This window comes from Bos javanicus, chromosome 13 (assembly GCF_032452875.1).
Source record: "Bos javanicus breed banteng chromosome 13, ARS-OSU_banteng_1.0, whole genome shotgun sequence".
In the NCBI taxonomy this organism is placed as follows: Eukaryota; Metazoa; Chordata; class Mammalia; order Artiodactyla; family Bovidae; genus Bos; species Bos javanicus.
The window spans coordinates 66,160,945-66,179,192 of record NC_083880.1 but is presented as its reverse complement, the minus strand read 5'-3'; the positions used below and the strand labels follow the sequence as shown (position 1 = coordinate 66,179,192).

At 47.4% G+C, this 18,248-nt stretch overlaps 2 protein-coding genes across 5 annotated transcripts in view; one reads left to right on the top strand and one right to left on the bottom strand.

The window, feature by feature from the left end:
* Nucleotides 1-209: 209 nt before the first annotated feature.
* GHRH (growth hormone releasing hormone) lies at nt 210-3,436 on the top strand. Its single transcript, XM_061435557.1, has 3 exons — nt 210-306; nt 574-678; nt 2,906-3,436. Exons 1-3 carry the CDS (start codon nt 227-229, stop codon nt 3,108-3,110), a joined length of 390 nt encoding a protein of 129 aa, XP_061291541.1. The 5' UTR covers nt 210-226; the 3' UTR covers nt 3,111-3,436.
* Nucleotides 3,437-14,656: 11,220 nt separating this feature from the next.
* RPN2 (ribophorin II) overlaps nt 14,657-18,248 on the bottom strand; it is a 52,467-nt gene continuing 48,875 nt past the window's right edge. For 2 of the 4 annotated variants that reach the window (XM_061437527.1, XM_061437528.1), the window contains exons 17-18: nt 17,753-17,800; nt 14,657-14,975 (exon numbers count right to left, since the gene is read on the bottom strand). In XM_061437527.1, the coding sequence (XP_061293511.1) occupies nt 14,963-14,975; nt 17,753-17,800 (61 nt within the window). In that variant the 3' untranslated portion in view covers nt 14,657-14,962. The remainder of the gene's footprint in view (nt 14,976-17,752; nt 17,801-18,248) is intronic. The other 2 variants (XM_061437529.1, XM_061437530.1) reach the window with 1 other exon arrangement.

Here is an 18,248-nt window from a genome sequence, read left to right as displayed (position 1 = left end):
ATGAGGCCAGAGTTTGTGACTGGCAGAGGCAGAACTTGAACCCAGGTGTGTCAGACTTCGAGCCTGCTCTGTCTTCCCTACCCCACAGCTTCCAAAAGACAAGGATCATAGCTCTCACGGACCAGGCCGAGGGCCAGAGCTAGCAGAGGGCATCTCAGTGTCTATGGCTATGCCTGACCTTTTCTTCCTGTCTGTCATTTCCCAGGTACCAGCACAGGGGTGAAGGATGCTGCTCTGGGTGTTCTTCCTCGTGACCCTCACCCTCAGCAGCGGCTCCCACGGTTCCCTGCCTTCCCAGCCTCTCAGGTAAGCAGTTCTGAGAAGAGAAGCAAGAGAGGCCCTTTGAGGATGCAGACTCGAGCTGGTCCCCAGCTGGGTCCTCAGGCAGCCTCCCTTGCTCATCTCTGGGAGGGTGGCAGACTGAGCCCCAGAGAGGTCACCACCCAGCCCTGGTTCCAGCCCTCTCTGGGGACGAGCAGGGCAAGAGGCGACAGAAAGACCTCACAGAGACCAAGTGAGCACAGTCCCCTGGGCCTCCCACCCCACCCTTTGACCTCTGACTCCTTCTACTAGGATTCCACGGTACGCAGATGCCATCTTCACTAACAGCTACCGGAAGGTTCTGGGCCAGCTGTCTGCCCGCAAGCTACTCCAGGATATCATGAACAGGCAGCAGGGGTGAGCCAGCATTCTTGTGACTTCTCCCTGCACCCTCGGTTCATCATGATTTGGAGGAACCAAGTCTGGTGTCTTCGCTTGCACAGCAGCTGTCACTTCTGGACTTGCCAGGGCAGAAGGGCTCCAGTGTCAAACCTTGTTTTAACCCTTAACTGATAAGTGATCATTGAGCATAGATGCTTGTCCCTGAGTTGGGCTCCAGTAGTAACACCGACAGCAGTCACCACTTGACTGACTCTACCAGAAAAAAAGACTTTGCACTGGTTCATCAATATACAGCCTGGCACAGTGCATAGCAAGCCCTTGGCAGTGTCAGCCATTATGCTCAGGTTCTTATGTGCTGTTTCCAACAACTTTACAAAGGATGTCCTCTTACCCCCATCACACAGAAGTTACATTAATAGCTTCTAAAGGACACACAGCAATGAGTGGCAAAATTAGCATCCAATCAGCCTGACTGCCTAAACATGTTTTAATTTTCATTTTGAAAAAATTCCAAACTTACAGAGAAGTTGCAAAAATAGTACAAAGGGCTTTAACATGCCCTGCTCTAAGAGTCAACAATTCCTAATATTTTTTTACTGTATTTGCTTACTCCATATCTGGGGCTTCCCTGATGACTCAGTGGTAAAGAATCTGCCTGCAATGCAGAAGATGCGGGTTCCATCCCTGGGTCAGGAAGATTCCCTGGCGGAGGAAATGGCAACCGACTCCATTATTCTTGCCTGGAGAATCCCATGGACAGAGGAGCCTGGCAGGCTACAGTCCATGGGGTTGCAGAATCAGACATGACTGAGCATGTATACACACACACACACATTCTCTCTCTCTCTCTCTCTCTCTCTGCTGCTGCTAAGTCGCTTCAGTCGTGTCCGACTCTGTGCGACCCCATAGACTGCAGCCCACCAGGCTCCCCCGTCCCTGGGATTCTCCAGGCAAGAACACTGGAGTGGGTTGCCATTTCCTTCTCCAGTGCATGAAAGTAAAAGTGAAAGTGAAGTCGCTCAGTCGTGTCCGACTCCCAGCGACCCCATGGACTGCAGCCTACCAGGCTCCTCTGTCCGTGGGATTTTCCAGGCAAGAGTACTGGAGTGGGGTGCCATTGCCTTCTCCATTCTCTCTCTCTCTCTCTCTCTCTATATATATATATATGGGTAGATACAGGTCTAGACATATGTACACAAACTCAGGTATGATTATGAGTATTATTGTTTTGCTGAACCATTTAAGAGTGAATTATAGTCATCATGACCCTTTATCCTTAAGTTCTTTTGTGTGTCTCCTCTAATAGCTAATCAAAGGATACTCTCTTATATAATCACAGTATAATTATCACTTAGAATCCATATTTAAATTTCACTAGTTGTCCCAAAATATCCTTTATAAAAATTTTAAAATATTTTTGGCTGTGTGAGGTCTTAGTTGTAGCACGCAGGCTCTTCCATTGTGCCGCGTGGACTCTCTGGCTGTGGCACATGGGCTTAGGAACTGTGGTGCTTGGGCTCAGTTGCTCTGCGGCATGTAGGATCTTAGTTCCCCCATCAGGGATTGAGCTCATGTCGCCTACATTGCAAGGTGGATTCTTAGCCACTGGACCACCAGGGAAGTCCCTGTAACAATTACTGATCTTCCTCATCCAGGACTCAGTCCAGCCCCAGGTGGCATTTAGTTTCTTTTAGTCTGGATCAGTTCCTCAGTCTTTATGACACAGACATTTTTTATTAGTAAAGGGCAGTTCTTCATAGAATGTCCCTCATATTGGGCTTGCCGGGTGCTTCCTCATGAATAGATTCACATTATGCAACAGAGGTAATGCGTCCTTCTTGGTGCATCCTGCCGGGAGGCGCGTGTTGTCCAGTTGTCCCATTGGTGATCACTTGTAACCCATTGGAACCCATTGGTGATGGTAACTTTGATCACTTGTGTAACACGACGGCTGCCAGGTTTCTCCTCTGTTAACATCTTCTCCTTTGTGCTTAATAAGTCATCTGTGGGAAGATATTTTGCAAATGTGTACTTCACAGCCTATAGTCTTCACTCCTATACACACTGCCTTCTTAAACGCTGCTGAGTCTAATTCAGCTTGGTGCAAGAGTCTATGCCAGATATCGCAATAGGCTGAGGGATGCACCCCCGCTCTGCTCCCTTTGCCCTGAACTTTCCTAGGCCTCCTCCACTTCCTACTCAAACAGCAACTTCTGTTGTTCCTCTTTTTCTAATCAAACAGAGAGAGAAACCAGGAGCAAGGAGCAAAGGTACGGCTTGGCCGTCAGGTGGACGGCGTGTGGACAGACCAACAGCAGATGGCACTGGAGAGCACCTTGGTGAGCCTGCTGCAGGAGCGCAGGTGGGAATATGTGTGTGTGCACAAGTGTGAAGGTGTGCACAAGTGTGTATTGAGGGACCTCAGAGGCTTCTGTCCCCAAGGGTAGCCAGGAAAAGGACTCTCCTCCTCTCCAAGAAAACTGGGAACGAGGTCCGTTCTTCCATACATCAAGAACCGGAAGAAGGGGGGACATGTGTGATGGAGACTGGCTCTCATCCACTCCTGTATCTCCAGTGGACCCAGAGGCCAGCCTCAGTGTCTGTGTCCAGAAATGTCCCTCACTCATGAGTCCTGGGGATAGGACCCAGGAATCTGAATTTGAATGAGAGTCCCAGGGGACTCTGATGCTCCTAGTCTGAGATGCATGCCCTGGATCCCTTGCCAAGTTCATCAAACTGTAAAATCAAAGGGAGACCAGCCCCTCCCAACACCCTTGGGTAGAGGACTGTGAGTAGCGCTTGTGAGAGGGAGAGATGGGAATGAGTCGCTCCCCAGCTCCCTGACCCTCACAATCCTAGTAGGAGTCAGGGAAGATCAGAAGTGAGTTTTCCCATTTTACAGAGGAGGAAAACTGAGGCAAAGAAGAAGAAGTAGCTAGCCCCAAGTCAGGGACTAGGCAGGCCCAAGACCTGCCTTTCTTCCCCAGAGCCCTTCACACGAACTCCATTTCTTCAAAACGACACGACTGTTTGCAGAAACTGTGCTGTATTTTAGAGCCTGATTTTTGAACTGTGAGCACAACCATGCCCCAGCGTGACTCTGCCAGACACCTCCAGCCCAAACTATTAAGCAAATCCAGTTCCCAGCAGAGTTCTCCGTGTGCCCCCTCGCCTTCTTCCCAGCCTGATTAGACACCGAGAGCTCAGAGATCTGGCCAAGTATTGTCCTGGGGAGATGCAAGCCGCAGAAGGCGGACAGGCAGAGCGTAGCAGAGGTGAGAACCAACCCCGGAGGCGGGATGGACACCTGAGCCCCAGGTCTGCTTGTGCAGCCAAGTCTTTGCACACAGCCAGTCATCTTCCCCGTTCCCACCTCTGTGAAGGGAGCAGATTTGCTCCAATGACCACCAAGGTCCTGGAGGATAGAATTCTTTTTTTAAATAAATGTCCCTAGAGAATAATGCCTCCCCACTCCACACCGCCCCAGCCCCGTGCCTCTCATGCTGGGATTAGGTCACTATTCACCTGCTTCAGGGCTCCCACCAGGCCCCAGTGGGGTAGAGTGGCCCCAAGGAGGGCCACGTCCTAAGAATGCAGGCTTGGTTCCTGCAGGTTAAAAGCTAGAGGCTTCACAGAGCTGAAAGTCCTAGAGCGGCAGGAAGGCCCCAGAGGTTGCCCCAGCCATTGTTCCCCCTCCAGCTCAACTGTTGCAAATCCCAGGACATGAGGCGGGGGCGGGGGGGGGGCGGTGCTGAGAAAACAGAACTGCTGAATGAATTCTTAGATTAATACGTTAAGAGTAGAATGATTTGGCAGTTAGCAGCCTTTCACACCCACCATGCTTTATGTCCATATAACAGTCCTCTAAGTTAATAAGTTCAGGTTTCTCCATCTTCCCAGCTCTTAAAAGTCATCCAGGGACTTCCCTGGTGGTCCAGTGGTTAAGACTTCACCTTCCAATGCAGGGGGCATGGGTTCAATTCCTGGTCTGGGAAATAAGATTCCATATGCCTTGTGGCCAAAACATGAAAACATAAAACAGAAGCAATATTGTAACTAATTCAGTAAAGTCTTCTAAAATGGTCCATATAAAAAAAAAATCTTAAAAAACAAAAAGTCATCCAAAGATGGCCAGGCTCTGGGCTGAGGGGACGGCCATGGATGGGCCAGTCTTGGTTTCTGCTCTCATGGAATTCATAACACACTGAAGTAGACAGAAATTAAACAAGTACGTGCACAGTGGATTATTTAATTTGTGATAAATGGTAAGGGATGTGGTGAACGTGTGTGCTGGAAAGAATGACCTCACCTACCCCTGTTTGGGAGTTAGAAGTGGCTTCTTCAAGGGCCAGTGATTGCCCAGGCTCTCAATAGGAGTGGGTTGGGAGAGCTGGGGCTAAGACTGAGGTCATCTTGGGAGTCGGTCAGTCTCAACATTGGAGTCACGGTCACCCTAGTTCCAAGTGTCCTGTCCTACCTTGCCTTGGTTTCGGTGCCCCCAGACTAAGCTTTATCTTTCTTTCTGCAATAGGAATTCCCAAGGATGAAGATTCTGCCTCTATTTTCTGCTCCCTGCAGCTGAGACACAACTGCATCCGGTTAATCCTTTTAAATTTCTGACCTACTTTTTCCTTTATAAATACAATAAAGTTCCCCCATACTGGTCTGCATTTCAATTTTCTTTTATCTTCAGCCTAATTTTTTCACATCTTACAGAGTTCCATTTCCCAAAGTGGTATTACAAGCTTTTTTTTTTTTTTTAAAAGCTAACATTTACCAAACACTCAGAGTGCCAGCTGGGCAGCTTCACGTGTAGAACCTCATAGACTCCCTACACAGCCTAACAGGAGGTACTGGCATCATTCTCATTTCACAGATGAGGAACCGAGGCACAGAAGGGTGAAGTGAATTGCCGTGGTCACTGCCAACAAGGAGAGAGCTGGGATTCAACTATAGGGGACCCAGCCCAGAAGTGGGCTCTTAACCATATTCGACTACTCTGAGCCCAAGTCATCCTTCATCCACTGGTGACTCATCCACCTATGAGCAATGCCATTTATTCACTCAACAAACGTTTCTAGAGATCCCACTATGTGCCAAGTGCTGTGCTAGGCAAACAAAGCCGCTGGCCTCATAGAGCTTACGTTCGTTCTTTCTTTTTGGTTGTGCTGGGTCTTCACTGCTGCATGGTCTTTCTCTAGTTGCTGAGAGCGGGGGCTACTTCAGTTGCAGTGTGTGGGCTCTCATCACAGTGGCTTCTCCCGTTACAGAGCTCAGGCTCTAGGGGGCACAGGCTTGTGTCATTGTGGCCACAAGAGCTTAGCTGCTCCGAGGCATGTGGTATCTTCCCAAACTGGGGATCAAACCTGTGTTCCCTGCATTGCCAGGCGGATTCTTAACCACTGGACCACCAGGGAAGTCTAGCATAGAGCTTATATTCTAATGGGGGAAAGAATAATAAAAACAAGTAAATACAGAATTTGTAAGATGGTGGTGATTGCAAAGAGCAAAAAATTAAGGCAATGGGAGTACTGGAGGGGATAATTTAACCATAATGAATGAGTATGTGGTGCAGTGGTTAGGGAAGGCCTCTCTGATGAGGGACATTTGAATAAAGTCCCTCAAGAGTCGGCTTGAGGAGAATGACTCAGAGGAGGATGACTGGGTGAGGAACATTTTCAAAACAGTGAAAACCCAACACAAAGGCCCCTAGGCAAGAGTGTGGAGGGAGGAGGCGCAGGAGGCCGGTGTGGCTAGCCAGAACACAGTGAGGCTGAGAGCGGAGGAAGGGAGGCCAAGAGGGAGCGGGAGGCCAGCTCATGAGGAGGTCCTTGGAGGCCGTGGGAAGAACCAAAAGGATCTCTCAGCGAGATGGGAGCCACCGCAGAGTTTAAGCAGAAGAATGACATGATCTGACTCGCATTTACTGCCACTCTCAGAAAGGGTCAAATGCTGGATATATTCTCAGGGTAGATGGATAAGGTATGGGAACTGGAGAGGAGTTAAGAATAATTCCAAAGTTTGAGGCCTGAGCAACTGGAAGGACGGAATCGCCATTTAGGAGCTTTGGAGGTGGGGGGAGAATTAGGAGTTGGGGTTTAGACATGTTGAGTCTGAGATGCCCTTTAAAGGCCCCAGTAGGGGGGCTGAGTAGGCACCAGGGTATGCAGGTCTGAAGCCAGGAGAGAGGTCTGGATAGCTGTCACCTTTTAGGTGGTCTATAAAGTCAGGAGATTAAAAAATTTTTTTTTTCATTTTTTAACAAGAACTTACTATACAGCACATGGAACTCTGTTCAAAATCATGTGGCAGCCTGGATGGATGGGGAGTTTAGGGCAGAATGGATACATGTACATGTATGGCTGAGCCCCTTTGCTGTTCACCTGAAACTATCACAACACTGTTAATTGACTACAATTCATACAAAATAAAAAGTTTAAAAAAAAAAGGAAAATAATATGAAAAATAGTATATATGTATAACTGAATCACTTTGCTGTACAGCAGAAATTAACACAACATTGTAAATCAACTACACTTTAATATAATTGTTCTAAAATTTAATTTAAATTTTAGAAATTAATTTTTTAATTAAAAAAATTAAAATAACTTTTTTTTTTTAAAGAGAATCCCCTGGAAGTCCAATGGTTAGGGCTCAGTGCTTTCACTGCTGGGGCCCCAGGTTCAATCCCTAGTTGGGGAACTAAGATCTCATAAGCTGTGAGGTTGCAGCCTAAAAAAAAAATTTAAAAATAAAGTCAGGAGAGTGAGTTAGATCACCGAGAAAGAAGAACAGAATAGCAGAAGTACAAGGACTACCCCAGGGCACTCCGTATTTAAAGGCTGGAGGAAAGATGAGGAACCAGCAAAGGAGACTGAGAAAGAAAAAGCAGAAAGACTATGAGAGAAATTCCAGAAAGCAGTTCAAGAGAGTGATGGACTGTACCAAATGCCGCTGATGGGTCATCAGTTGAGAACTGAATGTGAAAATGATCGTGGAAGCCAATGATGACCTTGGCAAGAACAAATGGGGTGCATGGTGGAGGCAAAAGTCTGACTCTAGTGGGTTCAAGAGAAAATAGTCTGAGAGGGATCAGATCCGGAGAGTAGAGATCTGGCTGTACCGTATGGTGACCACTGAACACATGTGGCTGCTGAACACAAGATGTGGCTAATATCAACTGAGATGTGCTTTACATGGATTTCAAAGACAGTATGAAAGAAGAATACAAAATGTCTCATTCATGTTTTATATTGATTACCTATTAAAATAATATATCTGATAAGTTTGGTTAAAATAAAATATATTAAGCTTGATTTCACCTATTTCCTTCTTACCTTTTTATTGTGGTTACTAGACAATTTCAAATCACCTATGGAACTTGCAAGCCTGGTGCGCTGCATGCAGTCTGTGGGGTCACAGAGAGTGGGACACGACTTAGCAATTTAACAACAGCAAATGGGGCTTGCATTATATTTCTATTGGATGGCACTGGCAGAGTCAATTCTTTTGAGAAATTTTGCTATTAATATAAAGAGAAGCAGAGAGTTGAAGTCACTGTCCAGAGTTACCTTTGTCAGTGATTACCCAACTTTTTCTTTTCATGAACCATTTTACTTGGGCATATCCCAACACATTGCCTCTTCGAAGAATTGGTGACCTTGGGACTTCCTGGTGGTCCAGTGGCTAAGACTCCATGCTTCCAATGCAGGGGGCCCGGGTCTGATCCCTGATCAGAGAACTAGATCCTGGCATGCCACAAATAAGAGTTCACATGTCACAGTGCAACTAAAGACCCCACATTCCGCAACTAAGACTCAGAGCTACTAAATAACTACATTTTTTTTTTTAAAAAGAATCTGTGCTTTCATTGCAGGGGCCACAGATTCCATCTCTGGTCGGGGAACTAGGATCCTGCATGCCCTGAGGCACGCACGGCCAAAAAAATAAGTAAATAAAAATAAAATTTAAAAATAATAATAAATAAAAAAAATTTTAAGTGAAATGTCTAGATGATGGGATGTGTGTTTGGATTAAAACCATGAAAATATTCACAGCATCTTAGAGTTGATGGGGACTCGGAGGTGAGCAATCTCCTCTCTGTCCTTTTCCGGTCTGAGACACGTCAGTGCTGGATCCGTGGGTCCGTCTCCCACACCGGGACCATAAAGCCAGCTTGGGGTTTCACAGCGTTCAGACCACCTGCTCTCCACAGTTTATCCTCCAAGAAAGAATGTGAAGCGTGGGAACGGCTCCACAGGGAGCCCGGGTGGCTCCACGGAGCAGACAATACCCACAATGGGGAACAAAAGACCTCTCCGGAGGAGAAGGCTGGCCTCTGAGGGCCGCAGTCCACTTCAACCAAGCCGAGCCGGCCACCGAGAACCTGCCAGGGGAGCAGAACAAAGGAGGCGGCTGCTGAATGGTGTCCAGCCCGACCCCCCTCCATCCCCCAGACCCACCTGCTCATCTCTTTCCTCCGCCTGTCCCCACAAAAGCAAAGACTGAGGGCTCTCTCAACTTCCAATTAGTTTTTCAAATGAAATAATGACCGCTGGGGCCCGCTGCTACTTGTGGGTTTCGAGGTGAATGCCGTTCGTTATAAAGGAAAAGACTGTGATGGCCACAATTCCGGTGCTTTATCTCCATTAACTACCACACTAATGGCGGCTTAAAGGACTTAACCGCTGCCCACAGAGGGGCTGGGAGCTTCCCGATCCCTTGAGGGTCCCACTTAAGATGAAGGGCTATTTTTATTATTTTTTTTTGTCCTACAGCATGCTCTGATCAATGGAGGATTTGTTTCTTATGATAATCCCTTATGTTTGCATTAAAACTCACAAAGAGGTTCTCATCCATTGCTTCATGGACTCCCTACCACAGCCCTAGGGGGAGGGCAGAACAGAGGTAAGAGGTCAGGTCCTTCAGCTCGGAGGGGTCAAAGCTGATTCCAGGACAGTGCCCTTGTGTTGTTCCAAGATGCCAGGCCCCTCAGGAAATGCTGGGGAAGCAAAGGAATTCAACCAAACAACAAAGAAACAAAAGGACCTAGTACAAACTGCTCCTGGGCCCCTGCTAACAACACAGGAAATAACAACAGTAATGTCTATACTAATCTGAGCAACCTCTGAGTCAGTGTCAGTGCCGGGCGCTCTGGTGTGTGTTTTGGATGTGACCTCATTTAACCCTTATAAAGCCCTCAGAGGTGTTATCCCATTTTCACTGATGGGAAACTAAGGCCCAGCGGGCTGAAGAAAGGTCAGTTGGATACTGACCTGCTGTGCTGCCTACTTGTGGGAGGCCAGGTCCAGGCACTACTGTAATGCCAAATGAAAAACAGAGCTGCATGGCAGTTAAAGTGGTAAAAACAGATTTTATCCAAGACTATTTCAACAGCGGGAAAGAAACCTCATATAGAAGTGGGCTCAATTCCGAATACAGTGTGGTCTACTGGGAATTGGTAGCCAAGGAGCAGGGTGGGGATCAGTGGATGAAAACTTACGAAGAGGATACAGCAGGGGTAAGGGGATTCTGGCTGAAGACAGACCAGGGAGATGAGACATCACCTGGGAGATGGTGGAGGGTGAGAATTCTGATCATATATCAGCGTGATCAGACGTGGAGGTGGGAGGGTCTGGTTAAACTGCTTAGCAGGATTCTTGCTAAAACTAGATCTTAAAAAAAAAGGCACATATAGGTGAAGGAGAAATTTCAGGAGCCTGGCTAAAGTTTGATCAAGCAAAGAATCTTTGCCAGTGGTGAATAATTTAAGCAACAAATCTGGTGTATGTCATAAGTCCTAGTAAAGAGTTAGGCCAGTTCTCAACTGCAGCCTACCCAGATCCATCCCTAGGCTAAAAGCAAGCAGACTCTCCCTTGCAGGCTTCAAGAGGCTTCTCCCAGTGGGTAGGACCAGAAAGACAGCATAAAAGGTGTTTCTGCTTCTGCTGCTGCTGCTGCTAAGTCGCTTCAGTCGTGTCCGACTCTGTGCGACCCCAAAGACGGCAGCCCACCAGGCTCTGCCGTCCCTGGGATTCTCCAGGCAAGAACACTGGAGAGGGTTGCCATTTCCTTCTCCAATGCATGAAAGTGAAAAATGAAAGTGAAAAGTGAAAGTGAAGTCGCTCAGTCGTGTCCGCTCTTAGCGATCCCATGGACTGCAGTCTACCAGGCTCCTCTATCCATGGGATTTTCCAGGCAAGAGTACTTGAGTGGGGTGCCATTGCCTTCTCCTTCTGCCTCTGCTACATCCCAGCATAAAATTCAAGTTCCCTAAACTTGCAGTTGGTCCTAAAATAAAATCTATCCCCTTTACCACAGCCCTTAAAAATTGTATTTGGAACTTCCCTGGTGGTCCAATGGTTAAGACACGGGTTTGATCCCCAGTCCAGGAAGATTCCACATGCTGTGGAGTAACTAAGTCTGCACGCCGCAACTACTGAGCCCAAGCTCCAGAGCCCATGTACCAAAACTACTGAAGCCCATGCACCTAGAGACCGTGCTCCCCAAGAGAAGCCTGTGCACCGCAAGGAAGAGTAGCCCCCACTCCCTGCAACTAGAGGAAGCCTGCAAGCAGCAACAAAGACCAAGCACAACCAAAAATGAATTTTTAAAAATTCCATATATATGTATTTGTGTTTCTCTAACTTACTTCACTCTGTATAACAGGCTCCAACTTCATCCACCTCACCAATATGCAAGGCAGCAAAATGTGGCTCAGCTGATAAAAAATCCACCTGCAATGTGAGTGACCTGGATTCGATCCCTGGGTTGGGAAGATCCCCTGGAGAAGGGAAAGGCTACCCACTCCAGTATTCTGGCCTGGAGAATTTTATGGACTGTATAGTCCATGGGATGGCAAAGAGTCGGATACAACTGAGTGACTTTCACTTTCACTTCATTTTCAAAAGAGACACAGATGTAAAGAACAGACTTTTGGACTCTGTGGGAGAAGGAGAGGGTAGGATGATTTGAGAGAACAGCATCGGAACATGTATATTACACGTAAAACAGATGACCAGTTCAAGTTCCATGCATGAAGCAGGGCACTGAAGGCCGGTGCCCTGGGACAACCCAGAGGGACAGGGTGGGGTGGGAGCGGGGAGGGGGGTTCCAGATGGGGGATGTGGCTGACTCATGTCGATGTACGGCAAAAGCCATCAAAATATTGTAATTATCCTCCAATTAAAATGAATTTTTTAAAAACCCTGTATTTGTTCTAACTTCCAAGGATACTCTCTTCCTTGCTAACTCTGCCCTGTTTACACTGCCCTGCTTTCAGAGCCTTCGCATAGGTTGCTTCTCTGCCTAGAATGTTCTTCCCCAGCTCTGCAAAGACTGCTCCTTTCCTTTGTCAGCTTACCCTTTCCAACCCCTCTAGATAAAAATTCCTTTTCAGATTTGGACTCATTCTGCTCCCTTTCCCCTGTCTCCTCCGGGATATAAGTAAACTGAGGGCAGAAAAGGCATCCATCTTGCTTACTGCCACAGCTCAACCAAGCCCAGAACCCGGCATGTAGCAGATGTCTGCTATGCTTTATTTATTTACTTATCGATGGCTATGCTGGGTGTTTGTTACTGCACACGGGGCTTTCTCTAGTTGCAGCGAGCAGGGTCTACTCTCTAGCTGCAGTGAGAAAATTTCTCGTTGCGGGGGCTTCTCTTGTTGCAGAGCACAGGCTCTAGGGGCGGTGAGCTTCAGTAGCTGTGGTACACCGGCCTAACTGCTCCACCACATGTTGGATCTTCCTAGACCAGGGATTGAACCATTGTCCCCTGCACTGGCTGGCAGGCTCCCAATCATTGAATCACCAGGGAAGTTCCTCTGCTGTGCTTTATTTTCCAGACCAGCCCTGAACCAGTCATGGCATCCCTGAGCCCTGCCAGCCCCTTTTCCAGACAGTTGTTTCCTTACCTCCTCTCCTCCATCCACTCTATTTCTGTTCTCAGGCCCTAATGCCCTGGCTCTACACCTCTGTCCAGCAGGCTTCAATCAGCATCTTCCAGAATGGTACACGTCTGGTTTCAGTGTGAAACTCCCAGGTGGGTGGGCTCTCCTGCTCTCCCCTCTTCCCCACCACTCTGAGCTATTGAGGTCCCAGCATCCCTAAGTAGGGACACTAGGAGACACCCCTTGGACAGCAAGGAGATCCAACCGGTCCATCCTAAAGGAAATCAGTCCTGAATATACATTGGAAGGGCTGATGCTGAAGCTCCAATACTTTGGCCACCTGATGCGAAGACCTGACTCATTTGAAAAGACCCCGATGCTGGGAAAGATAGAGGGCAAGAGAAGGGGACAATAGATGGTTGGATGGCATCACTGATTCAAGGGACATGAGCCTGAGCAAACTCCAGGAGATAGTGAAGGACATGGAAGCCTCGCGTGCTGCAGTCCTTGGGGTCGCAGAGAGTTGGACACAATTGAATGACGGAACAACAGCATGGGAAACCAACATCACCTTTTCCCATCAGAGTGGGTCTCCAAGTCATACGTCTACGGCAGCCAGGCAGGTGCCAATCCCATGAAGTTGGTAGGGGGAACAGGCCCAGGGTAGGTGGAACTGACACCATCTGGGGCCGGGTAGGGGTGGAGTGGGACTATGGCTGGTGGAGAGTGCAGGCCCCACTCAAAGGCAAGAGCTACTCAGCTGCAGCTGACTGTTGCCATTCAGAAATCAGGCCCAATGTTGCCAGGTCTGATTTTCCTTTTCCAGAGAATCCTAAACCCTAGACCTGGATTTTTACATGAATTTTCTCAATTTGTGAATGTTAGCAACTGACTCAATCAAAAAAAAAATTATGGATCAAATAAAACATGGGTCACCAGTTTGCAACCTCTGGGAAAGGTGAAGTCACTTTTCCACCTTAGAGGCAGTCCTGTAACTGCCCATATGGGCCTCGCCCCCGCAGAATCCCATTCAGAATTAGCCCAGAGTTCCCGAATCGCCTTTCCTCTCTCCCCAATCAAAACCCCCATTCCCTCACTGTAGCGAAGTCCAGCTAAGCTGGAAAGCAATCTGATTAAAGTCATTTCTCCCCCAACCCCAAACTCAGTAAATACTCTGAGGATTACCTGTATTTCAAAAGTTACCTTTTATTATGTTTGTTTATTTTTTTAGGCTGTGCCGAGTCTTCGCTGCAGCTCGCAGACTTCTCCAGTTGCAATGCATGGGCTCAGAAGTTGCAGTGCTCGGGCTTAGTTGTGGTAATGTGGGCTCTTAGTTCCCCAACCAGGGATCGAACCCGGGCCCTCTGTACTGGGAGTGCACAGTCCCAACCACCGGACCACCAGGGAAGTCTCCTATTATTTTCAGTTAATGGAAGTAAAGGCAATGAGTCCAAGTGTGTAACTATGGGCCAGTTTGGATAGATGCCAAGCACTAGGCCAAGATTTCAGATGCATGAAACTCCTTCAGTCATGTGAGAAGGTACCGTCATTATCTTTTACAGAAGGAAAAAAAAGGCAACTTAGTGACATTAAGCCACTTGCCCAAAGTCCTTCACCCTGTGGTGAAGTAGGCTTGCCCAACACTCAAGTTTGCACACTTGGAATACACAATTCAATATTACTTTCCTAGGTGATACCATATGACCTCTGTGCAATGGTGGTCCTGGGTACAACTCCAAAGCGGGCATTTCCAAGATGCGTGTCCCTCTCAGCACCTAAGATGGCTCATGGGCCCAGCCTTCTTTTAAGATATTCCCTTCCCTTCCCCACTGCACGCCAAGACCAAACTTTCCAGAAGGCAAAAGCAGAGGGGCCTTCAGATATCAGCAGGGCATAGGTGGTACCCAGTGCTGGACACAAAGCAAGGATGCTGGCTTTTCTAGGCAATTCTCACTTCTGTTAGGAAAAGTGAGAAGGACGAACGTCAAAGGTCCTGGAGAATCACCTCGCCATCACGTCAAGCATACTTTCCAACTAAGGCCTCATGTCATGTGTCCTAGAGACCCCACCAGCCCCAAAGTACCAAAAAAACCCTCTCAGGTCTTTGTTCCTGTTATTCTCTTTATTTCATTAACAGATTAATTACAGATTTCAACTTTTCAATGCAACAAGTGGGTAAGTCAGAATATTCACAGCATCTTGCTGGGGCACCATGCCAAAGAAACCAAGTATCTGGGTGCCTGCTCTGTGCTGGGGATACAGAAAAACAAGCAAAGTATAACCACAATTTTGACTTTCTTCTTTTTAAATAAAGGGGTTTTTCATTCCTCTTTTCAAGCTGTGAATTGTCCTTAGCTTCTTTTATCAATATTCACTTCAGCCTTCAGAACTTCCTTCCTTTTTCTGGAACTAATGTGCTGTTCTGAAAGAAAATGGAGACAAACACAAAATTATCGATGGTTCCAACTCACTGTTACAGCTCTTAACTTGGTGACAACAGAGAAACCAAGGTCCTTTCCCACTATGAGATCCCATTTGTAAGGGAATAATCATTCCTCTATTAGTCCTATTTATTTATGTCCCATCTCATTTCATGAAAAATGAAAGACAGCTCAAACTAAAGCTGATGACAACTTAAATAAACAATGAAACACACCTGATGATACCTAAGTAAGCGTGATATGTGAAAACACAAGATGAGGTAATTAATTCCAGGCACACCTCTCACAGTGTAAGGCCAAAAGGACAGTGTACACTTCAACTAGAGGAAGGGTTTAAAGAATGCTCATCTTCAACTTCCCAGACTCTGGGTCCACCAAACAACACATGGCCCTCATGTAGCTTGGACAATGACATCCTGACCTTTTGGTACAGAAATCTGCACCATATTCCTGCCATGTGGTCATGTTCTTGTCAATGATCAGACTGGATGTCTAAACTTCACAGAAAAAAATTAAATCTACATCTCACTAAATCTCTTTAGCCTCCCCTAGACTTCAAGAAGTGACAGAGAAACACAAGAAGGACAATGATAATCTGGACAGATACTGTGCGACCAGAGGGTGAGAGCACCCAGGAGGTGATCTGGACGGTTCTGGTGACCAGAGGCGAGGGGCTCACACACATGCTCTCCTCACAGGCAGCTGTCCCCAGTGGTGAGGGCTGATGCGATGACAAGGAGGTCTTGCAGAATGGCATGCTCCAAACCCAGTAACCAACAGCCAAGGGGCACACACGCACAGGTGTGGAACTCGTCCTGAGTGCCTCTAATTCTGTGCCAACATTCAGAGGTTCCCAGGTGCCTCAAAATGTGTGTGTCCCAGGAATTCCCTGGTGGTACAGTGGTTAGGATTCCTCACTTTCACTACAGGGGGCATGGGTTCAATCCCTGGTCAGGGAACTAAGATCCCACAAGCCACATGGTTCAGCCAAAAAAAAAAGTGTGTGCTCTGAAATATTTATGCAGAGAGGACAGTATAATTATGAAATAAGAACAGGTGAAAGCGTGGTGACCCACAAGCCTCCACTGTGGCTGAGAAGCTAGCCCTCTATTATGCCTGATCAAGTAGATACCTGTCCTCAGATCAAAAACGCTTGGCTACCAGGGACTCTCCAATAAAAGACGAGGGCCCGACATCAGGAAGTCCCAGATGCCCAAATGATCAAGCGACTTTCCTCTTTCTCAGGAAGTATGGTTTGGGGCTAGCAGGGTCGGGGGTTAACTATCTAAAAATCAAGAAAAACAAATCTAATCCAGTTAGTCTGAAAGAATTAAAGAGCTCAATATGCAGGACTAGTTCCGAAAGCAAATCTCAAAGAGAGCGACTATAATTCAGGACAAAACCAAATGGGTAACGCTGAGGAATGGGGCGGGAGGGGCAGACCACAAAGGGACATGGATGGAAGCTTGCTGGAGGGTGGAAACAAGTTTGTACCTTGGTTGAGATAGTATTTACTACAAGATTGTCTACGTTTTTCAAGATTCACAGAATTATACACTAAAAAGGGTGAACTTTACTGTATATGAATTAATACTGAAAAAAAAATCAAAACATGTGGTTGCTTTCTATGTTGAGAACGAGATGGTTCAGCTTCTGTTCACACATCAGTGCAAAGGCTCTACATTCTATGCTCTTGTGAATTTCTGTTTCCAGAGGAGTGAGAATTAGATGGCTCCATTGCTTTGGCAGCAAAAGCCATCTCCATGGCAAAGGACAAGGGGGAACATGACCTGAAAACTCAAATACCCCCCCTCTCTTTGTTGTTCTAGTTCAGGGGTCAACACGTTGTGCCCCAGGGGCCAAATTAAGCCCAGCAGCCGTTTCTGTAAATAGCATCTCACTGGAGCACGGCCATGCTGGCTTGTTCACGTGGACTGGGCTGTCCTCACACTATGGTGGCAGAGTTCAGTAGCTGTAACAGAGACCGCACGGCCTACAAAGCCTCAACTACTACCTGGCTCTTTCTAGAAAACGTCTGCCAATCCCTGGACTACAGGAGATGATTAGTGAAGCATCAGACATTCTCCTTTCACCTTGCCTCCACTCCATCCTCATCCGAGGACCTGACAAGACGGAGTATGGGTGGTACTTCACTGGGCATTTTAGCCACACAAGGAGCACCCCTGAACCATGTCCTGAGCTCTAGGAATGTGAGTTTGGATGCTGGCTTTGATCTGTGGCCATCAGTCTTTATAATTTAGTGTCTTACCAAACTCCACTGTTTGGCCCAACCAGAGGATACTACTACAAAAAGGCCTAGAACGGTGACCAGGTGTGCCAGGATTTTCCATGGGACTATCATTTAATGAATTTAGATGTCCTGAATGGGGGGTGGGAGGGGTCCCCTTTAAGAAGTACTAAAGTTAAATCAGTCTTTTCCTCAACTCTGCTCTCCTATGAACACAGAGAGGGGCTGTGTCTATGAAGTACCTGTGGGACATAAGTGAGGAGGAAGCCTTACAGTCAAAGCCAGGTCCAGGCTGCTGCGCTGCCAAGTTACCACCAGCTAGGCTAACTCAGGGGGCTTTGGCTTTTGCCCTGGTCCAGGAGGTGGGGAAATGGCCTCAGAATTCAGCTCTGGGGTAGGGGGGATGGGAAGGAAGAAGTGTGCTGAAAATAGGTAAGTAACTGACATGCATGGACGTGGGCAAGGTGGAAAAGGGGCCCTGCTCCTGGGTTGAGTGCCCCTCATCTTTACCGTAGTGTCCTATATTTTGCCAATCTACTGCTCTGCTCTGCAGCGATCCTGCCAAAGGAAAGAGGGTTTGAGAGTCAAGAAAGGACAGTGAGAAGAGAAATAAGCTGAGGAAAGAAATGGCAAACAACCAACCAAGAGCTTTCATTAATGTCACCGCTTTCCCCAGGGGCAAAGCCTGATTCTAGAACTCATGAAGACAGCAACAGACAGCTGTAACTTTCTATATAGGATGGAGGGGGCATGAGAGCCATGGTCTTCCTCCCCAGAAAATGTACTCCGTTTTATCTGTATTAGGAACTCCTGCTGAGTGGGATCTAAATCAAATGGTTTCCACCCCCATCTCCTCTCAATCTTGTTCGTCTTGTGTGAGCAAACTCCAGAAAAGAGAGCTCAGCAGAGGACAGCCTTTTGGCTCCCGGGGGCCTAGACGGGCTGCTCTGAGAAAACAGGGCTCTGCTGAGAGAAAACAGCTGAGCCCCTGGCTCTCTCTCAGATG